The 18,697-nt window shown below is 45.4% G+C and overlaps 1 protein-coding gene across 1 annotated transcript in view; it reads left to right on the top strand.

Moving 5' to 3' along the window:
• Positions 1 to 11,551, top strand: part of LOC130360679 (alkaline phosphatase-like) — a 54,506-nt gene extending 42,955 nt beyond the window's left edge. The window contains exons 9-12 of the mRNA XM_056563230.1: positions 7,975 to 8,109; positions 9,792 to 9,983; positions 10,911 to 11,027; positions 11,194 to 11,551. Coding sequence (XP_056419205.1) covers positions 7,975 to 8,109; positions 9,792 to 9,983; positions 10,911 to 11,027; positions 11,194 to 11,405 — 656 coding nt within the window. The 3' untranslated portion in view covers positions 11,406 to 11,551. The remainder of the gene's footprint in view (positions 1 to 7,974; positions 8,110 to 9,791; positions 9,984 to 10,910; positions 11,028 to 11,193) is intronic.
• The last annotated feature ends 7,146 nt before the right edge of the window (positions 11,552 to 18,697 follow it).

Raw genomic sequence — 18,697 nt, 5'->3', positions numbered from 1 at the left:
CCATACGTTTCCGCACGGAGCCCCTTCTTATGAGCATCGGATCTCATCACGAGAGGATTGAACTTTTGGTCCTCCCCAATTGCACCTCGGAAATTCTCCTTGGACTTCCCTGGCTTCAACTTCATTCCCCAACCCTGGATTGGTCCACTGGGGAGATCAAGAGTTGGGGGTCCTCTTGTGCCAAGAACTGTCTAAAACCGGTTCCCAGTATCCCTTGCCGTAACTCTGTGGTTCCTCCTGTATCCGGTCCCCCTAAGGTCATTAAGGACTCTGCCTGCCACAGGAAATGCCCCTCCCCCCCTCCCAGGCAAGCTTCTGTGTCCCCTCATGGCCCTCGTCCTGGTGTCACACTGCCCCGTGCCAGGTCTCGCCCTCTGCCCTCTCTCCCCATTCCTACTCCTGCGGTTCTGCCTGCCGTTGAGGAATCCCTCCATCCTTTCCCGGTGTCCTCATCCCAGGGGAGGCAGTTACCCGATAAAGAGAAGGGGAGACCTAAGGGGGGGGGTACTGTTACGCCTAGCGCTCCGGGTCCCCGCTCCTCCCCGGAGCGCTCACGGCGCCTTTCTCCCTGCAGCTCCCCGGTCAGCGCTGACCGGGAGCGCTGCCCTGTCATGGCCGTTGGGGATGCGATTCGCACAGCGGGACGCGCCCGCTCGCGAATCGCATCCCAGGTCACTTACCCGTTCCCGTCTCCTGCGGTCATGTGCTGGCGCGCGCGGCTCCGCTCTCTAGGGCGCGCGCGCGCCAGCTCCCTGAGACTTAAAGGGCCAGTGCACCAATGATTGGTGCCTGGCCCAATTAGCTTAATTGGTTCCCATCTGTTTCCTGGCTATATCCAGTCTCCTCCCTTGCACTTCCTTGCCGGATCTTGTTGCCCTAGAGCCTAGTGAAAGCGTTTTTGTGTGTTTATACCCTGTGTACCAGAACTTTGCTATCTCCCTTGACTACGAACCTTGCCGCCTGCCCCCGACCTTCTGCTACGTCCGACTTTGCTTCTGCCTACTCCCTTGTACCTCGCCTATCTTCAGCAGCCAGAGAGGTGAGCCGTTGCTAGTGGATACGACCTGGTCACTACCGCCGCAGCAAGACCATCCCGCTTTGCGGCGGGCTCTGGTGAAAACCAGTAGTGGCTTAGAACCGGTCCACTAGCACGGTCCACGTCATCCCTCTCTGGCACAGAGGATCCACTACCTGCCAGCCGGCATCGTGACATATCTCTTAGTTTTAGCCATAGTTAAATAGTCTTGGTTATTGTAGATTTTAGTCTGTACATTTTTTGGTTTCAGGATAAGTATGTCTGTTCTGCTTAGTCTGTGTTCACACTGTGTTTGTCTAGATTTACCTGTGCTCTGTATGTAATAATTCCTGTTTGGTATCCTGGAGTCTATTTAGACTCATCTGGTTCTGGTCTGGAGTTTCATGTATTATACTATGTTTCCTACCGGGTCAGCATCCTGATCACACGGTGGTGTGCGCCCACTGTCCAGTAGTCTATTTGGCTTTATTATAATGGCTACTCATTTTGTGGAGTGGGGTGTCCAGTTTGTTTTTTCTGTGTCCTATGTGTCCTATTTTCTGTGTCCTATGTTACTTGATCAGTTTAGTGTTTTAGCTCTCAGTTCTTCCATCCATCCCCTAGGCATACCTAGTCTTGTTCATTTTATTATGTTTGCATTTATCTGATATCTGGTTTATAAACTGTTGGCTAATACACTATATTCTGCCCTGTTAGTATTTGTATCCTGTCTGGTATACCTGGTTGTCTGGTAGTTTTCCCCTTTCTGTTTCTGGCCTGTGACCGACTATGTATATTTTTTGTTTTTTTTCCACTGTACTGTAGCGCAGGGAGAGACCGGCTCAAAGTTGTTGATTAACCACTTAGCGTGTATAAGCAAGTAGGCAGGGAGAGTGTTACTAGGGACAGCTTAGGGCTCACTCTCCCTGTCCCCCCAGTCATTCATGACAATTCAGATCAAGGCTCATAGAAGGTCACTTCAGAATAGTGCAAAGTTTTGCTCTTAACCATTCTTGGGTGTTTTTAGCTTTGTGTATTGGGTCATTATCCTGTTGGAGGATACATGACCTGCAACAGAGACCAAGCTTCCTGACACTAGATGGCCTTGATTGTCCTGAGATTTTATTGTATCCTGTGCAGATTCAGGACACCCTGTGCCAGATACAGCAAAGCAGTCACGAAACATAACCGAGCCTCCACCATGCTTCACAGTAGGTACAGTGTTTTTTTGTTTGTATGCTTCATTTTTGGCTCTGCGATTATAGTTGATGTAACTTGCCAAAGAGCTTCAGTTTTATCTCTCCAAACGACATTCTCCCAGAAGTTTTACGGCTTGTCAATATGCATTTTGGCAAATTCCAGGCTCTTTTTCTTTTTTAATGATTTGCTTTTAACATTGGTCTTCTTCCATTATTTCCACTTTGGCTCAAACAGCGGCAGATGGTGCAGTCTGACACTGATGTACCTTGTCCTTGGAGTTCATCTGTAATGTCTTTGGAAGCTGTTCTGGGCTCATTTTGTATTATCAGACTTTTTGATATATCATCAATTTTCCTCTTGCAGCCACGACCAGGAAGGTTGGCTACAGTCCGGTGAACCTTAAACTTCTGAATAATATGTGCAACTGTAGTCACAGGAACATCAAGCTGCTTAGAGATGGTCTTTTAGCCTTTACTTTTAAAGGGGTACTCCACTGCTCAGCATTAAGAACAAAATGTTCCAAAGACTTAGAGCTGGTGCCGGGGCTCGTGACGTCATGACCCCCCCTCCTTGTGACATCACGCCACACCCTCTCAAAGCAAGTCTAGGGGAGCGGGCGTGGTGGCCACCACACCCCCTCCCATAGTCTTGCAATGAGGAGGTGGGGCGTGATGACTAAGCGTTCTGAACATTTTGTTCTGAACGCTGAGAAACATGCTTGGCTATAATTTTTTTTCTAATTTCCTAATACAAATTTCTTTTTGGTGTTCTGTACCATGATACCAAATAGTACAGTGACTACTAGTACCCCTATAAATAGGCAACTGACCGATTACAAGTTTGGAGATACCTTTGACACTAATTGCAGGACACAACATAGTATAACATGTCCCTATTGTCAAATTATTTCCTATCTATTCGAGGGTGCCATCATTTTTTCCCATCAGTTTCATTATTTTACTTTTCAAAATGATTTTGTTGAACCACAATTCAAAAGTGAAGTCTGAATTTTATTAGTTAATTTTCAGTAAATTTTTATAAATTTTTACTTTTGTCAGCCTCAAGTTATTTCAGGGAGCATTGTGGGTTTTCCTGTTTTTAAATGGGTACTCCACTAACCATTGTTCCGGCTGCATTCGGAACATTTAGTTCTGAATGCTGTGCGCGCGCTGCGAGGGTCGGCGACGCACTCTTCTGACGTCAGGCCATGCCCCTAAATGCAAGTCTATGGGAGGGGGTGTAGACTTGAATTGAGGGCCACCACACCCCCCTCCAATAGACTTGCATTGAGGGGCATGGCCTGATGTCTCGAGGGGGCTTGGCTAACCCCACAGCACGCGCACATCGTTCCGAACTAAATGTTCTGAACGCAGCCTGAACACTGGCCAATGGAGTACCCCTTTAACAAAAGTGTACCAACAATTGTGTCCTTGTCTTTATGTCAGATTTTACTGACTACGTTGACCCCCACCGGTCCTGAGTTTGGGTGCCTGTTCAGATATTCAGTGAAGTGTTGATTTTTCTCCAACCTTTGGCTTTCCATCTGTTGTGAAACCACTGCATCCTTAGTCTGTTTTTTTTTTTTTAAAGGTGTGAGGCACAGAGGCACAGGGGCAGGAGTGTATAGAGGCATGGCTGGTAGAGATAACAGCAGGGGACAAGAAGAAAGAGCAGATACAAGTGTTAGGAAGTGACATCTTGTCATACAGGCATTCTCTGGACACTGTCTCCCAGGGTCCTGCTGCTGCTGACGGCCCCTCCCCCTCCCTGCTCCTCTCTGGGTAAGGAAAGGAAGAGATGGAGGATAGAAGATCAGCTGGAGCTGCCATGAGGGGACAGTAAGTGATCATCAGCCGGGTCTGTCAGGGAGGACTGTAGGGAGCGTGGACTGTGTGAGGGGACCTAGAAAAGTCCACAGTGACAGTAACTGATGATCAGCAGGGTGGTCTGTTAGGGAGGACTGGCCTCCTCTGTACAAACAGCTTCAGGGAAATTATAATGTGTTTTTGTGTTGTTTAGTTTTTTTCCTTATTTATTCTGATATACACTATGGGGGAGATTTAACAAGACCTGTCCAGAGGAAAAGTTGCCCATAGCAACCAATCAGATTGCTTATTTTACTTTTCAAAAGGCCTCTGAAAAATGAAAGAAAGGATCTGATTGGTTGCTATGGGCAACTTTTCCTCTGGACAGGTCGTGTTAAATCTCCCCCATAGTGTCCCCAACCTACAGTACCTGAAAAGCTTAGTCCAGCATAGTTGTTCTTTCCCTCCCTATAAACCAGTGTTTCCCCACAAGGGGGCCTCCAGTTGGCACAAAACTACAACTCTCAGCCAAAGGCTGTCCAGGCATGCTGGGAGTTGCAGTTTTACAACAGCTGGAGGCACCCTGCTTGGGAAACACTGCTATAAACCAATAGCTATGAACCAATAGTGTTACCCAACTGTGCCCCTATAATGCCATTCCACATCTGTATCTTCCCCACATCATCAGTCCCTACAATCTTTGTATTGTCCCACCTTTCTTGTGGACCTGTACAGAGGAAAAGTTGCCCATAGCAACCAATCAGATTGCTGCTTTCAGTTTTCAAAGGCCTTGTTAAAAATGAAAGAAGCAATCTGATTGGTTGCTATGGGCAACTGGACAACTTTTCCTCTGGACAGGTTTTGATAAATCTCCCCCATTTTGCTGCAGAATTTCTGCTGGTAATTCAATAACAAAATCCAGAGTATAAAATCTGTAGCAAAATCCCAATGGCTGGATTCACACTGTATTTGTGTTAACATTTAAAGCACAACTCCGTTGCTTATGATAAATAACTATTGTGCAGAACCAATTTTGGCTTCTAAATACCTTAAAGGGGTACTTCTTTTTTTTAAAGAACTGGTGCCAGAAAGTTAAACAGATTTCTAAATTACTGCTATTTAATAATATAGCAGTTGTATGCTACAGAGGAAATTATTTTCTTTTTAAATTTCTTTTTTGTCATGTCCACACTGCTCTCTGCTGACACCTCTGTCCATGACAGGAACTGTCCAGAGCAGAATAGGTTTGCTATGGGGATTTTCTCCTGCTCTGGACAGTTCCTTATACAGGCATCAGGTGTCAGCAGAGAGCACTGTGGACAAGACAAAAAGAAATTCATAAAGAAAATAATTTCCTCTGTAGTATATAGCTGCTTATAAGTACTGGAAGGGTAAAGATTTTTTTAATAGAAGTAATTTACAAATCTGTTTAACTTTCTGGGACCAGTTGATTAAAAAAAAAAAAAGTTTTCCAACAGAGTACCCCTTTAACAGGGCTCCTTTCTCCCCCCCTCCTGGAACTGTCCACATCTGATAACTGAGCATAGTCCATATGCAGCTTATGTAGCACCAGACCCAGTGTGACACGAGGTGTGGACAGCACCAGGACACTGCAATGAGCTTATCTCCAGCCGCAGTGATGTCCCACCTCGGTCGGTAATAGGCTGAGTGCATGTCATATAAGGAGCCTTGGCCTGTTATATGACACTGCGCTCATTATATCACTGGTCAAGGCGGGAAATCGCTGCGCCCGGCAATAAGTTCATCGCAGTGTTTCGATCTGTGCACAGGAAGCAGAAAGAAGGCCGGAACGGAGGACAGAAAAGCTATATCAGTGCAACGGGGGAGCTGTGGATGGTATGTTAAAGGGGATAAGTGTTTGATCGCGGGGGTCCAAACGCTGGGCCCCCCCCGCAATCTCGTGCACGGGGCCACAACTCTGCACACAGGGGGTGTGCCAGCCGCGGCGTGATGTCACGGCTGACACGCCTCCTCCATGTAGTTCAATGGGAGAAGCGGGGAGGCAGCATCTGTGCCTCTCCAATAGAACTGTATGGGGACAGGGCGGGGAGGGTGCGTAACTGTCGACCTTTCACTAAGTGCGGGGCCCCGTTAGGGAGATTGCGGGGGTCAAACACTTATCCTCTATCCTGTAGATTTCCCAAGTGCGGTCCTCAAGTCCCCCTAACAGGTCATGTTTTCAAGATTCCCTTAGTCTTTCACAGGTGATATAATTCTGGTCTGTGCATCAGGCATCTCTACAACTATATCACCTGATAACATGACCTGTTGGGGGTATTTAAAGGACTGCAGCCAAATTTAACTTATCCCCTATTCACAAGATAGGGGATAAGTGTTTGATCGGGGGGGTCCGACCGCTGGGACCCCCCGCGATCTCCCTAACGGGGCGCCGGCATTAGCGCTGAGCTCTGAGCTCGACGGTTTACACCCCATCCCGTCCCCATACAGTTCTATGGGGGAGGCGGGGAGGCATGGACGCTGCCTCTCCCATAGAGATGTATGGAGGGGGCATGTCGGCTGCAACGTCATGCCCCCTGCACGGGGGAGCCACGGCGCGGCCCCGTACAGGAGATCGCAGGGGGGCCCAGCAGTCAAACCCCCCAGCGATCAAACACTTATCCCCTATCCTGTGGATAGAGGATATGTAAAATTTTGGCTGCAGTTGTCCTTTAAGGACCGTGCTTGGGTTAACACTGGTCTAGGGAGTTGCATATGGATCGGATGTGCCCTTTTTTTCACATTGAGCCCCTGCCCCTCAAAATTCCTGTGCACGTCCCTGCTATAGACTATAATGGAGCATGTCCTGTGTGGTTTAAAAATATGTCCCCTGGTGACATTTGAAGGTTGAGTTCACACTAACATAATATTAATGCATTTTTGTGTCTGTATTATGATGACAAGTCCTGACTCGACCACAGATTTGATGATCCGAACTGAATCATGTGATCTCTGGTCAGGCTGCATCTTGCACACACAGATACAAAAATGAGTCAGTATTAGGGTAGTGTGAACCCAGTTCTCTAGCGATTGGTTAAATGTTTTGCTATAAAACATGTCCATCAGTATAAGGGTAGGTTCGCACTGCTTTTTGCCTTCTGTTGGAAAATTTTTGACTAAGGCTGGGTCCACACTACGTTTTGTCCCATACGGGAGCGCATACAGCAGGGGGGAGCTAAAAGCTTGCGCTCCCGTATGTTACCGTATGCGCTCCCGTATGCCATTCACTTCAATGAGCCGACCGGAGTGAAACGTTCGGTCCGGTCGGCTCATTTTTGCGCCGTATGCGCTTTTACAACCGGACCTAAAATCGTGGTTGACCACAGTTTTAGGTACGGTTGTAAAAGCGCATACGGCGCAAAAATGAGCCGACCGGACCGAACGTTTCACTCCGGTCGGCTCATTGAAGTGAATGGCATACGGGAGCGCATACGGTCACATACGGGAGAGCGAGCTTTTAGCTCGCCCCTGCCGTATGCGCTCCCGTATGGAACAAAACGTAGTGTGGACCCAGCCTTTTTCTGTAAGTGATCCACAATGTAGCTTATGCAAAGGGAATACAGTGGGGTATGTTACCTATTCTTATAAGGATAACCTTAGAGAAGCTTAGATTATGTTAACAATAGAGTGCCATGTATGTATAGTTCACGGAAAAGAACTGTCAATATATTATTAATAATAAAAAGGGTTGGAACCCAGATACATTGCTTTGTGGCTTTTACACATTGGAGCAAAGGTCTCTGGTTATCTCATTGTTTTTACAGAATTGCACACTGTTTATGTTACAGCCTGCATAATGCAGCCCTTTCTTAGAGACTATTGGCGCTACCTTTGCTGGGTCAATTCCCATTGATAAGCTTGACTAGGTTTTTTTTTTTAATTTTTTTTAAATAAAATCATAATACTTAACACTTTAAACACTTTGTATATTGTTAGGTCTTTTTGAGCCCAAAGACATGAAATATGAACTTAGTCGTGACCCTTCCACGGACCCTTCCCTTGCTGACATGACAGAGAAGGCCATCAAGATCCTGAGCAAAAATCCCAATGGATTCTTTCTATTTGTAGAAGATGAGTATACAATGCACGCCACGAGAGAGTGAACTAGTTCAGTGGAAAGAAGAGATAACATTTCTTGATGGACGTTTCTCAAGTAACTGTAGTAGTGAACACTCTTTTTTTCAAACCACATTGGCAGCAAAGGAACATGAAGTTGCTTCAAAGTAGCAGAAATCATCCCTTTAAAAGGGTCAGATCACAGGGGTCCCGCCGCTGGGGACCCCCGCGACCTCCCTGCTGCACCCGGCGTTCGCTTAGAGCCAGAGGCTCGTGCCTTGCATTGAGGGGACATGGGCGTGACGTCATGAGGAGGGCATGACCGCGTTGTCATGCGCCCCCACCCCGCATCACCAGTCATCTGGCACAAAGCGAAGTTCGCTTTGTGCACAGGATATCTAGGGTGCTGCAGCCGAGATCGTGGGGGTCCCCTGCGGCAGGACTCCCACGATCAGACATCTTATCCTCTACCCTTTGGTTAGGGGATAAGATGTCTAGGGGCAGAGTACCCCCTTAATTGCCAAAAGTACATTTATAGGTGTTTTAGGTTAGTTTTTCTCCCTTATTGATGCGTAAGAAGTAGTATGCATGAAGTAGTGAACAACTGTGGTTTCAAACCCTGCATTACAACTTTTGTTATATTTTAAAATATTTTTTTTAAGTGCCACACATTTGATCATTTGAAATGATAGAAAATAGGATGAGACATTACCCTTGTATAGACATGTGTTCCTGATTATAATACCCTTTAAAATGTTCCATTAAAGGAAATTTGTCAGATGGTTGTAACCAATTGCATCACTGGGAGGGATTAATGGGTTTCTTTGAAGATTTTTTTTTCCCTTTCTTACTGAGTTTAGGGTACTAAGGATTTTTTTTTCTATTTAACTGTATGCTATGCTAACAATCCTCACTTCCCCATCGCTTTCTTGGTGTCAGTCCCTGAGGCAACACTTCCTTTTGTCGGTGTTGGCACACAGACCTTCCCGCTCAGTAAATCAGTGGCCACAGTGGTGTCTTGCCTCTGCCACCAATTGACTGAGCGTGAAGATCCTTTGCTGAAACGAATACAAGGAAGTGCTTGCAGCTAGGATCAACACAGAGACAAGATCAGCGGGTAGTAAGAGGGTAAGTATAGTTTATTTTTTTTTCTATTTAACTGTACCTTGAGTGTAGTTAGATTAAAAAAGAAAATCTCTGAAATACACCTTCACGATCCTACTTTTACTTGTGACCAAAGCAATTTAAAAGTTTTCCAAATGGAAATGACCACAGTGGAGGCCTGGTCATTACACATGCCCAGTATTTCCATCCCCTCTTGCCTCCTCTTTTGGTATTTAATGACAGTATCTGTGGTGCGTGCTGTAGGGGATGGAAATGTTATTGCTGCTCAATTGCAAATATGAAAAAACTTAAACTGCTTGGCTCACAAACTAATGCTATGCCTGTGAAGGTGATTTTATACTCTACCTTTTATACTGCTATGATTAGTACTTTGTGAAACCATATGACAGATTCCTTTAAAGAAAAATAAGGGAATTTTCCCAATATTTTTTGGTACTAAATATTTGCAGCCCCCTCAAAATAGCAGCTTTCATCCTTTATGATGCTGATTATGGAATATTAGAATATGTCATCAATTTATAGAAATCTCTCTTATATATGTGACTCTAATTACAGTTTTGTTTTGAATTTACGAGGTAGAATTGACCACGGACACCATGATGGGAATGCTAAGAATTCACTGACTGAAGCTGTTGAGTTTGACAAAGCCATCCGAAGAGCTGGAGAACTGACATCAGATTCCGAAACGCTGACAGTTGTGACTGCCGACCACTCTCACGTCTTCACCTTTGGTGGCTATACAGACCGTGGCAATAGTATTTTTGGTAAGACAATGACAGAAAGTTGTTTTTTAAATTACATTTTTATTTAAAGCATCACTTTTTGCATATTTTTGCAATACTGTTTGTACTTTATACAGTTTGTACTTTACACTTTAAAAAAAAAATCTTTATGGTAAAACATAGCAACAATTTCAAGAGCGATGACAAGGTGATGTTTGTACTCTCAATGGTGTTATTGAGCTCCAGAAAGCCACCTCTATAGTGCACAGATATTCCTATTTTCTCATGTTTGACCGTAGCACACATACAGTTCATCCTTTCCCTTATTTGTCTGGCCAATCACAGCCCATCTCATATTCCTCTTGGCAATGCTACAACATAGGGCTGGGGAAAGTGCACTGGCTCTGTGCTGAGGGTGGGGGGTAACAGTACACTACTACAGAAGGGATGTGGAGGGGGGGTGTTAATGATGCACTAGCTTTGCAAGTGTTATGTGAGCAGAAAGGAAAACACATCAGCATCACAACAAGGCAGGGGTTACAAAATCACAAAAGCAGTAGTGGTCTGCTGCTGCAAATACAAATTACTTGAGAGATGGCTGCCCAGAACTTTATGGGTGATCGGAGGTAAGAGAGAAGTGCAGATTTTACCTTTGCAGTACATCGTGGATCTTCTGGAGGAAGCAGAAAGGCTCAGCTTGCAAGTACACAGTCCAGGCTCTCTCCTGCACATAGCATTATCTAAGCACAACCCACAATTTCTCTGTTCCATATTGGTCTTTCTGCTGCTAAAGACAAAATACCCTTATGACAGGCAGTGGACAGCAGTTTGCAGGGAAGTGAGACAACTAATGGTCAAGAACTTGGGCGGTCAATAATCATTTTTAGTGAAAGGGGTTTTGCAGCTTTTGGAAACATCTTTTGTTTACAAGGAATAAGTGTCTATTATTATTTTGTGTGTTAACTGTAGGGTTGGCACCAAGTAAAGCCAGTGACCTTAAACCTTTCACTAGCCTCTTGTATGGGAATGGACTTGGATTTAAGCTCACTAATGGAGTACGGGAGGACATCACCACTACTGATACAGGTATTATGCAGCATGTTACCAATAATTGTTCCATCAGTACATTTAGACTGTTTATTCCCTGTTGTATATTCAGTTTATTTTTATCACTGTCCCCTTTAACAGTTTGGGATGTGGATTGATCTCTTGGGCTCCATGGCTTACTTTAGGTCTTACTTTCTTTCAACAGAAGCCAATAACTACAGACAGCAGGCAGCTGTGCCGCTAGTGTCAGAGACACACGGAGGAGAGGACGTAGCTATCATGGCTAAAGGCCCATTTGCCCACCTTTTCCATGGCATACATGAGCAGAGTTACATTGCCCACGTCATGGCTTTTGCAGCCTGCCTGGAGCCCTATACAGACTGTGAAGATTTAAAGGCAAAAATGCCCCCTGTGTAGATTTTTGCAGCAGGTGCCCATGTTGCTGGTGTGGTAATAAGAGCGAAAAATGTATGAGATGACCTGTTTGTAATTTTTGTGATCACGAGGCTTATAAAATGTGCTATGATAATAAACCCACTTCATCATAAATGGTATAGTTTGTGTCTTTATCAACTTCAGACTCTTTATGACATTAGATACGCTGTCTGGTTTCTGTCTCTGTTCAAACAGAAATTCAACATTTACCTAACTAATGGGAGATGAGTTACTTGTGACACCCCACAAGGTGTAATCCCTAATAGGAGATGAGGTACTTGTGACACCCCACAAGGTGTAATCTCTAATAGGAGATGAGGTATTTGTGACACCCCACAAGGTATAATCTCTAATAGGAGATGAGGTATTTGTGACACCCCACAAGGTATAATCTCTAATAGGAGATGAGGTACTTGTGACACCCCACAAGGTGTAATCTCTAATAGGAGATGAGGTATTTGTGACACCCCACAAGGTGTAATCTCTAATAGGAGATGAGGTATTTGTGACACCCCACAAGATGTAATCTCTAGTAGGAGATGAGGTATTTGTGACACCCCACAAGGTGTAATCTCTAGTAGGAGATGAGATATTTGTGACACCCCACAAGGTGTGATCTCTAGTAGGAGATGAGGTATTTGTGACACCCCACAAGGTGTAATCTCTAATAGGAGATGAGGTATTTGTGACACCCCACAAGGTGTAATCTCTAATAGGAGATGAGGTATTTGTGACACCCCACAAGGTGTAATCTCTAATAGGAGATGAGGTATTTGTGACACCCCACAAGGTGTGATCTCTAGTAGGAGATGAGGTATTTGGGACACCCCACAAGGTGTGATCTCTAATAGGAGATGAGGTATTTGTGACACCCCACAAGATGTAATCTCTAGTAGGAGATGAGGTATTTGTGACACCCCACAAGGTGTAATCTCTAGTAGGAGATGAGGTATTTGTGACACTCCACAAGGTGTGATCTCTAGTAGGAGATGAGGTATTTGTGACACCCCACAAGGTGTAATCTCTAATAGGAGATGAGGTATTTGTGACACCCCACAAGGTGTAATCTCTAATAGGAGATGAGGTATTTGTGACACCCCACAAGATGTAATCTCTAGTAGGAGATGAGGTATTTGTGACACCCCGCAAGGTGTAATCTCTAGTAGGAGAGGAGGTATTTGTGACACCCCATAAGGTGTAATCTCTAATAGGAGATGAGGTACTTGTGACACCCCACAAGGTGTAATCTCTAATAGGAGATGAGGTATTTGTGACACCCCACAAGGTGTAATCTCTAATAGGAGATGAGGTATTTGTGACACCCCACAAGATGTAATCTCTAGTAGGAGATGAGGTATTTGTGACACCCCGCAAGGTGTAATCTCTAGTAGGAGAGGAGGTATTTGTGACACCCCATAAGGTGTAATCTCTAATAGGAGATGAGGTACTTGTGACACCCCACAAGGTGTAATCTCTAGTAGGAGATGAGGTATTTGTGACACCCCACAAGGTGTAATCTCTAATAGGAGATGAGGTATTTGTGACACCCCACAAGGTGTAATCTCTAATAGGAGATGAGGTATTTGTGACACCCCACAAGATGTAATCTCTAGTAGGAGATGAGGTATTTGTGACACCCCACAAGATGTAATCTCTAATAGGAGATGAGGTATTTGTGACACCCCACAAGATGTAATCTCTAGTAGGAGATGAGGTATTTGTGACACCCCGCAAGGTGTCATCTCTTGTAGGAGAGGAGGTATTTGTGACACCCCATAAGGTGTAATCTCTAATAGGAGATGAGGTACTTGTGACACCCCACAAGGTGTAATCTCTAGTAGGAGATGAGGTATTTGTGACACCCCACAAGGTGTAATCTCTAGTAGGAGATGAGGTATTTGTGACACCCCACAAGGTGTAATCTCTAATAGGAGATGAGGTATTTGTGACACCCCACAAGGTTTAATCTCTAGTAGGAGATGAGGTATTTGTGACACCCCACAAGGTTTAATCTCTAGTAGGAGATGAGGTATTTGTGACACCCCACAAGGTGTAATCTCTAATAGGAGATGAGGTATTTGTGACACCCCACAAGGTGTAATCTCTAATAGGAGATGAGGTATTTGTGACACCCCACAAGGTGTAATCTCTAATAGGAGATGAGGTATTTGTGACACCCCACAAGGTGTAATCTCTAATAGGAGATGAGGTATTTGTGACACCCCACAAGGTGTAATCTCTAGTAGGAGATGAGGTATTTGTGACACCCCACAAAGTGTAATCTCTAATAGGAGATGAGGTATTTGTGACACCCCACAAGGTGTAATCTCTAATAGGAGATGAGGTATTTGTAACACCCCACAAGATGTAATCTCTAGTAGGAGATGAGGTATTTGTGACACCCCACAAGGTGTAATCTCTAATAGGAGATGAGGTATTTGTGACACCCCACAAGGTTTAATCTCTAATAGGAGATGCGGTATTTGTAACACCCCACAAGATGTAATCTCTAGTAGGAGATGAGGTATTTGTGACACCCCACAAGGTGTAATCTCTAGTAGGAGATGAGGTATTTGTGACACCCCACAAGCAGGGCCGGACTGGGGTTTAAAACCAGCCCCACAGCAGTGTCATGGTGCCAGCCAATGGTCGCTGTGTGCGCAGGTGTATATCTTTACATAGCTATGTGTGTGTGTATATATGTTACAGAAGGAATACACTACTACCAAATGCTTCAATAAAATGGTATCAGCGTCCAAGACAATGATCACAGTCCACAAATTCAAAAGGTAAAATGGTGAAACAATCCATTATAGTGAAAAATGGCAGCAATGTTTGAAAAAGGTTCTATGTGAAAATCCAGTATACTGAGTCCAATAATACCAGCATACAAGGAGGAATATTATCACCATACATATTACTATTATACTGTTACTGAGCAAATCCTGTGTACTAAGATATTATCAATAATACACAAGGCACATAATACTGCCACACCATGACCACTACTAGAGATGAGCGAACTTACAGTAAATTCGATTCGTCATGAACTTCTCGGCTCGGCAGTTGATGACTTATCCTGCATAAATTAGTTCAGCTTTCAGGTGCTCCGGTGGGCTGGAAAAGGTGGATACAGTCCTAGGAGACTCTTTCCTAGGACTGTATCCATCTTTTCCAGCCCACCGGAGCACCTGAAAGCTGAACTAATTAATGCAGGAAAAGTCAGCAACTGCCGAGCCGAGAAGTTCGTGACGAATCGAATTTACTGTAAGTTCGCTCATCTCTAGTACCAACACTACACAGGATCTTCAGACTATATAAGTGCTTACAGTACCATCAGGCGAATGACAGGTGACGTCTTCTCTAAGTGAATCTGTGGCAACGTCTTCTTTGATCAGAGTCGTTTACTTTTACGTTTCTTCTCCATCTGTTCTGGGCATCATGAAGACTTCTCCCGGACAAGACTTGTCACCGCAGAATCTGCCAGACAAACATTTTAGGCTCCTTACTTCAGCAATATCCTCACTTCTACACAAACTTATCAATATTGCCTGACGTAGTAATAGTGCCCCCATATAGCAGTTAGGCCCTCTCTGTGCCCCTATATAATGGTTAGGCCCCCTCCGTGCCCCCATACAGAAGGTAGGCGCGATCACTGTAGTGCAACATAGTGATTTTTGGTAGGGTGGCCCTTGTCATGGCCACACTCGCCATATATCCCCAGCCTTACACAGTGCCACAGTATCAAGTGTAAAGGGAGATATCCACCAGGGGCATTGTTCTCAAACTGTGAAGCTTTATACCAGTGTTTCCCGACCAGTGTACCTCCAGCTGTTGCAAAACTACAACTCCCAGCATGTCTGGACAGCCAATGGCTTTCCGAGCTTGCTGGGATTTGTAGTTTTGCAATAGCCGGGGGGCCACTGGTCGGCCTTGGCGAGGGCCACCCTACCAAAAATCGCTATCTTAAAGAAAAAAACAAAACACCAACTTACCTTCCATCACACCCACGCAGAGCTGTTCCGTCCAGCACAGTAACATCCATGTCATTGCATAGGCGGCTTGTTGACGTGATACCATCGCGCCGCCTGTGCCAGTCCGGCCGTGCACACAGCCCTCATATACACCCCCCCATATACACAGCCCTATATACACACACATACACAGCCCTATATACACAGCCCTATTTATACACACATACACAGCCCTATATACACACATACACAGCTCTATATACACACATACACAGCCCTATATACACAGCCCTATATATACACATACAAAGCCATATATATACACATACACAGCCCTATATAAACAGCCCTATATATACACACATACACAGCCCTATATACACAGCCCTATATATACACATACACAGCCCTATATATACACATACACAGCCCTATATTCACAGCCCTATATATATATACACATACACAGCCCTATATACACAGACCTATATATACACATACACAGCCCTATATACACACATACACAGCCCTATATACACATACACAGCCCTATATACACAGCCCTATATATACGCATACACAGCCCTATATATACACATACACAGCCCTATATACACAGCCCTATATATACGCATACACAGCCCTATATATACACATACACAGCCCTATATACACAGCCCTATATATACACATACACAGCCCTTTATATACACATACACAGACCTATATATACACATACACAGCCCTATATATACACATACACAGCCATATATACACACATACACAGCCCCATACACACACATACACAGCCCTATATATATATACACATACACAGCCCTATATACACAGCCCTATGTATACACATACGCAGCCCTATATACACACATACACAGCACTATATACACACACATACACAGCCCTATATACACACATACACAGCCCTATATACACACACATACACAGCCCTATATACACACACATACACAGCCCTAGATACACACATACACAGCCCTATATACACACACATACACAGCCCTATATACAAACATACACAGATCTATATACACACATACACAGCCCTATATATACACATACACAGCCCTATATATACACATACACAGGTCTATATACACAGCTCTATATACGCACATACACAGCCCTATATACACACATACACAGCCCTATATATACACATACACAGGTCTATATACAAAGCCCTATATACACACATACACAGCCCTATATACACACATACACAGCCCTATATACACACATACACAGCCCTATATACACACATACACAGCGCTATATACACAGCCCTATATACACACATACACAGCCCTATATACACAGCCCAATATATATACATACACACACACACACACATACACAGCCCTATATACACACATACACAGCCCCATACACACACATACACAGCCCTATATACACACATACACAGCCCTATATACACAGCCCTATATACACACATACACAGCCCTATATACACACATAGACAGCCTTATATACACACTTACACAGCCCTATATACACACATACACAGCCCTATATATTAGGGATCGACCAATGTCGGTTTTTTAGGGCCGATACCGATAATCGGTGGAGGTTAGGGCCGATAGCCGATAACTTATGCCGATATTCTGGTATAAGTTATCGGCTATTTATCCCCCCTCGACACCGCTGCAGGTAATTGATTTAAAGCGGGCGCTTTAAATCAATACACTGCAGTGGCTTTTGCTGTGCCATAGGCCGCCGCCGCCACCACCACCACCACCACCCGCTTCTCTCCCCCTACCTGTCAGGGTGGTCCGGGCCATCCATCCTTCCTGTAGTGTCCAGCAGCCTTCCGGGTGGAGGGTGAACTGGTCCGGGCTGTCCTTCTTCTCCGGCGGTCATCTTCTCCACTCCGGGCAGGCTCCGGCCTAGTACGCTGCATAGACGCTGCTGCGCAGTGACACACCTGACGTCACGGCGTAGCGGCGTCTATGCAGCTACTAGGCCGGAAACTGCCCGGAGTGGAGAAGATGACCGCCGGAGAAGAAGGACAGCCCGGACCGGTTCACCCTTCACCCGGAACGCCCCCGGACACTGCAGGAACGATGGATGGCCCGGACCACCCCCATTAAGGGTAAGTTAAAATTTTTTTATTGACTCGGAGGGTGGAAGAGGGGCCCGACCGGTATAGCGGTATGGGCAAAAATCCATACCGGTATACCACCCAGCATCACGGTATGGGGTGCGGTGGGTCGGGGGGGCGGTCGCGGTGTAGCGTGTCGGGGGGGGGGGGGTTAGTGCGGCGGTGCGGTGGGGGCGGTGCGGGGGGCGGGGCATTATCGGCTTATCGGCAAGGTAATTCCCGATACCGATAATGCCCAAAATCGTGATTATCGGCCATACCGATAATCGGTCGATCCCTGCTATATATACACATACACAGCCCTATATACACACATACACAGCCCTATATATACACATACACAGCCCTATATACACACATACACAGCCCTATATACACACATACACAGCCATATATACACACACATACACAGCCCCATACACACACATACACAGCCCTATATACACAGCCCTATATACACACATACACAGCCCTATATACATAGCCCTATATATACACATACACAGCCCTATATACACACATACACAGCCCCATACATACACAGCCCTATATACACACATACACAGCCCTATATACACACATTCACAGCCCTATATACACACATACACAGCCCTATATACACACATACACAGCCCTATATACACACAACCATATACACCCCCCATATATATATATATATACATAAGCAGCACCCATACAAAGCCTCCATATACACACACTGCCCCATAGAAGTAAGTAGCACTAGCTCATCAGTAATTAGGGATGCCGGCTGCTGCTCCTCTATTGCAGGCGCCGGGCAGGGAGAGGGAGGGACACATCGGCCGACATCACTAGCCGGCGTCTTCTCCCAATGGCTGCTGGTTATTGACGTGCCGCGCGCAGGCACGTCTCATACCAGCAGCCAGGGTCATATCACAGGCTGAAGTGCTTCTCCTCCCTGTCGGCGCTACTTAGTGTGCCCTCTGGTGGTCGATTGGGACACAGCTAGAGCAAGCCCGGCCCCAGTAACTGATTAAAATAAAATAAAAAAAGTGATGGCAGCGGGCAAGTCAGGAGGCGGCCGGCCCGTGCTACTCTCCGCATTAGGCAGTCAAGCACGGGCCAGCTGCTGCCGACCCACAGAGCGGCAGCCTACCGGGAATTTC

Source organism: Hyla sarda, chromosome 3 (genome assembly GCF_029499605.1).
Source record: "Hyla sarda isolate aHylSar1 chromosome 3, aHylSar1.hap1, whole genome shotgun sequence".
Classification (NCBI taxonomy): Eukaryota; Metazoa; Chordata; class Amphibia; order Anura; family Hylidae; genus Hyla; species Hyla sarda.
The sequence above is the reverse complement of the archived record's forward strand: the minus strand, read 5'-3'. Positions and strand labels throughout refer to the sequence as shown.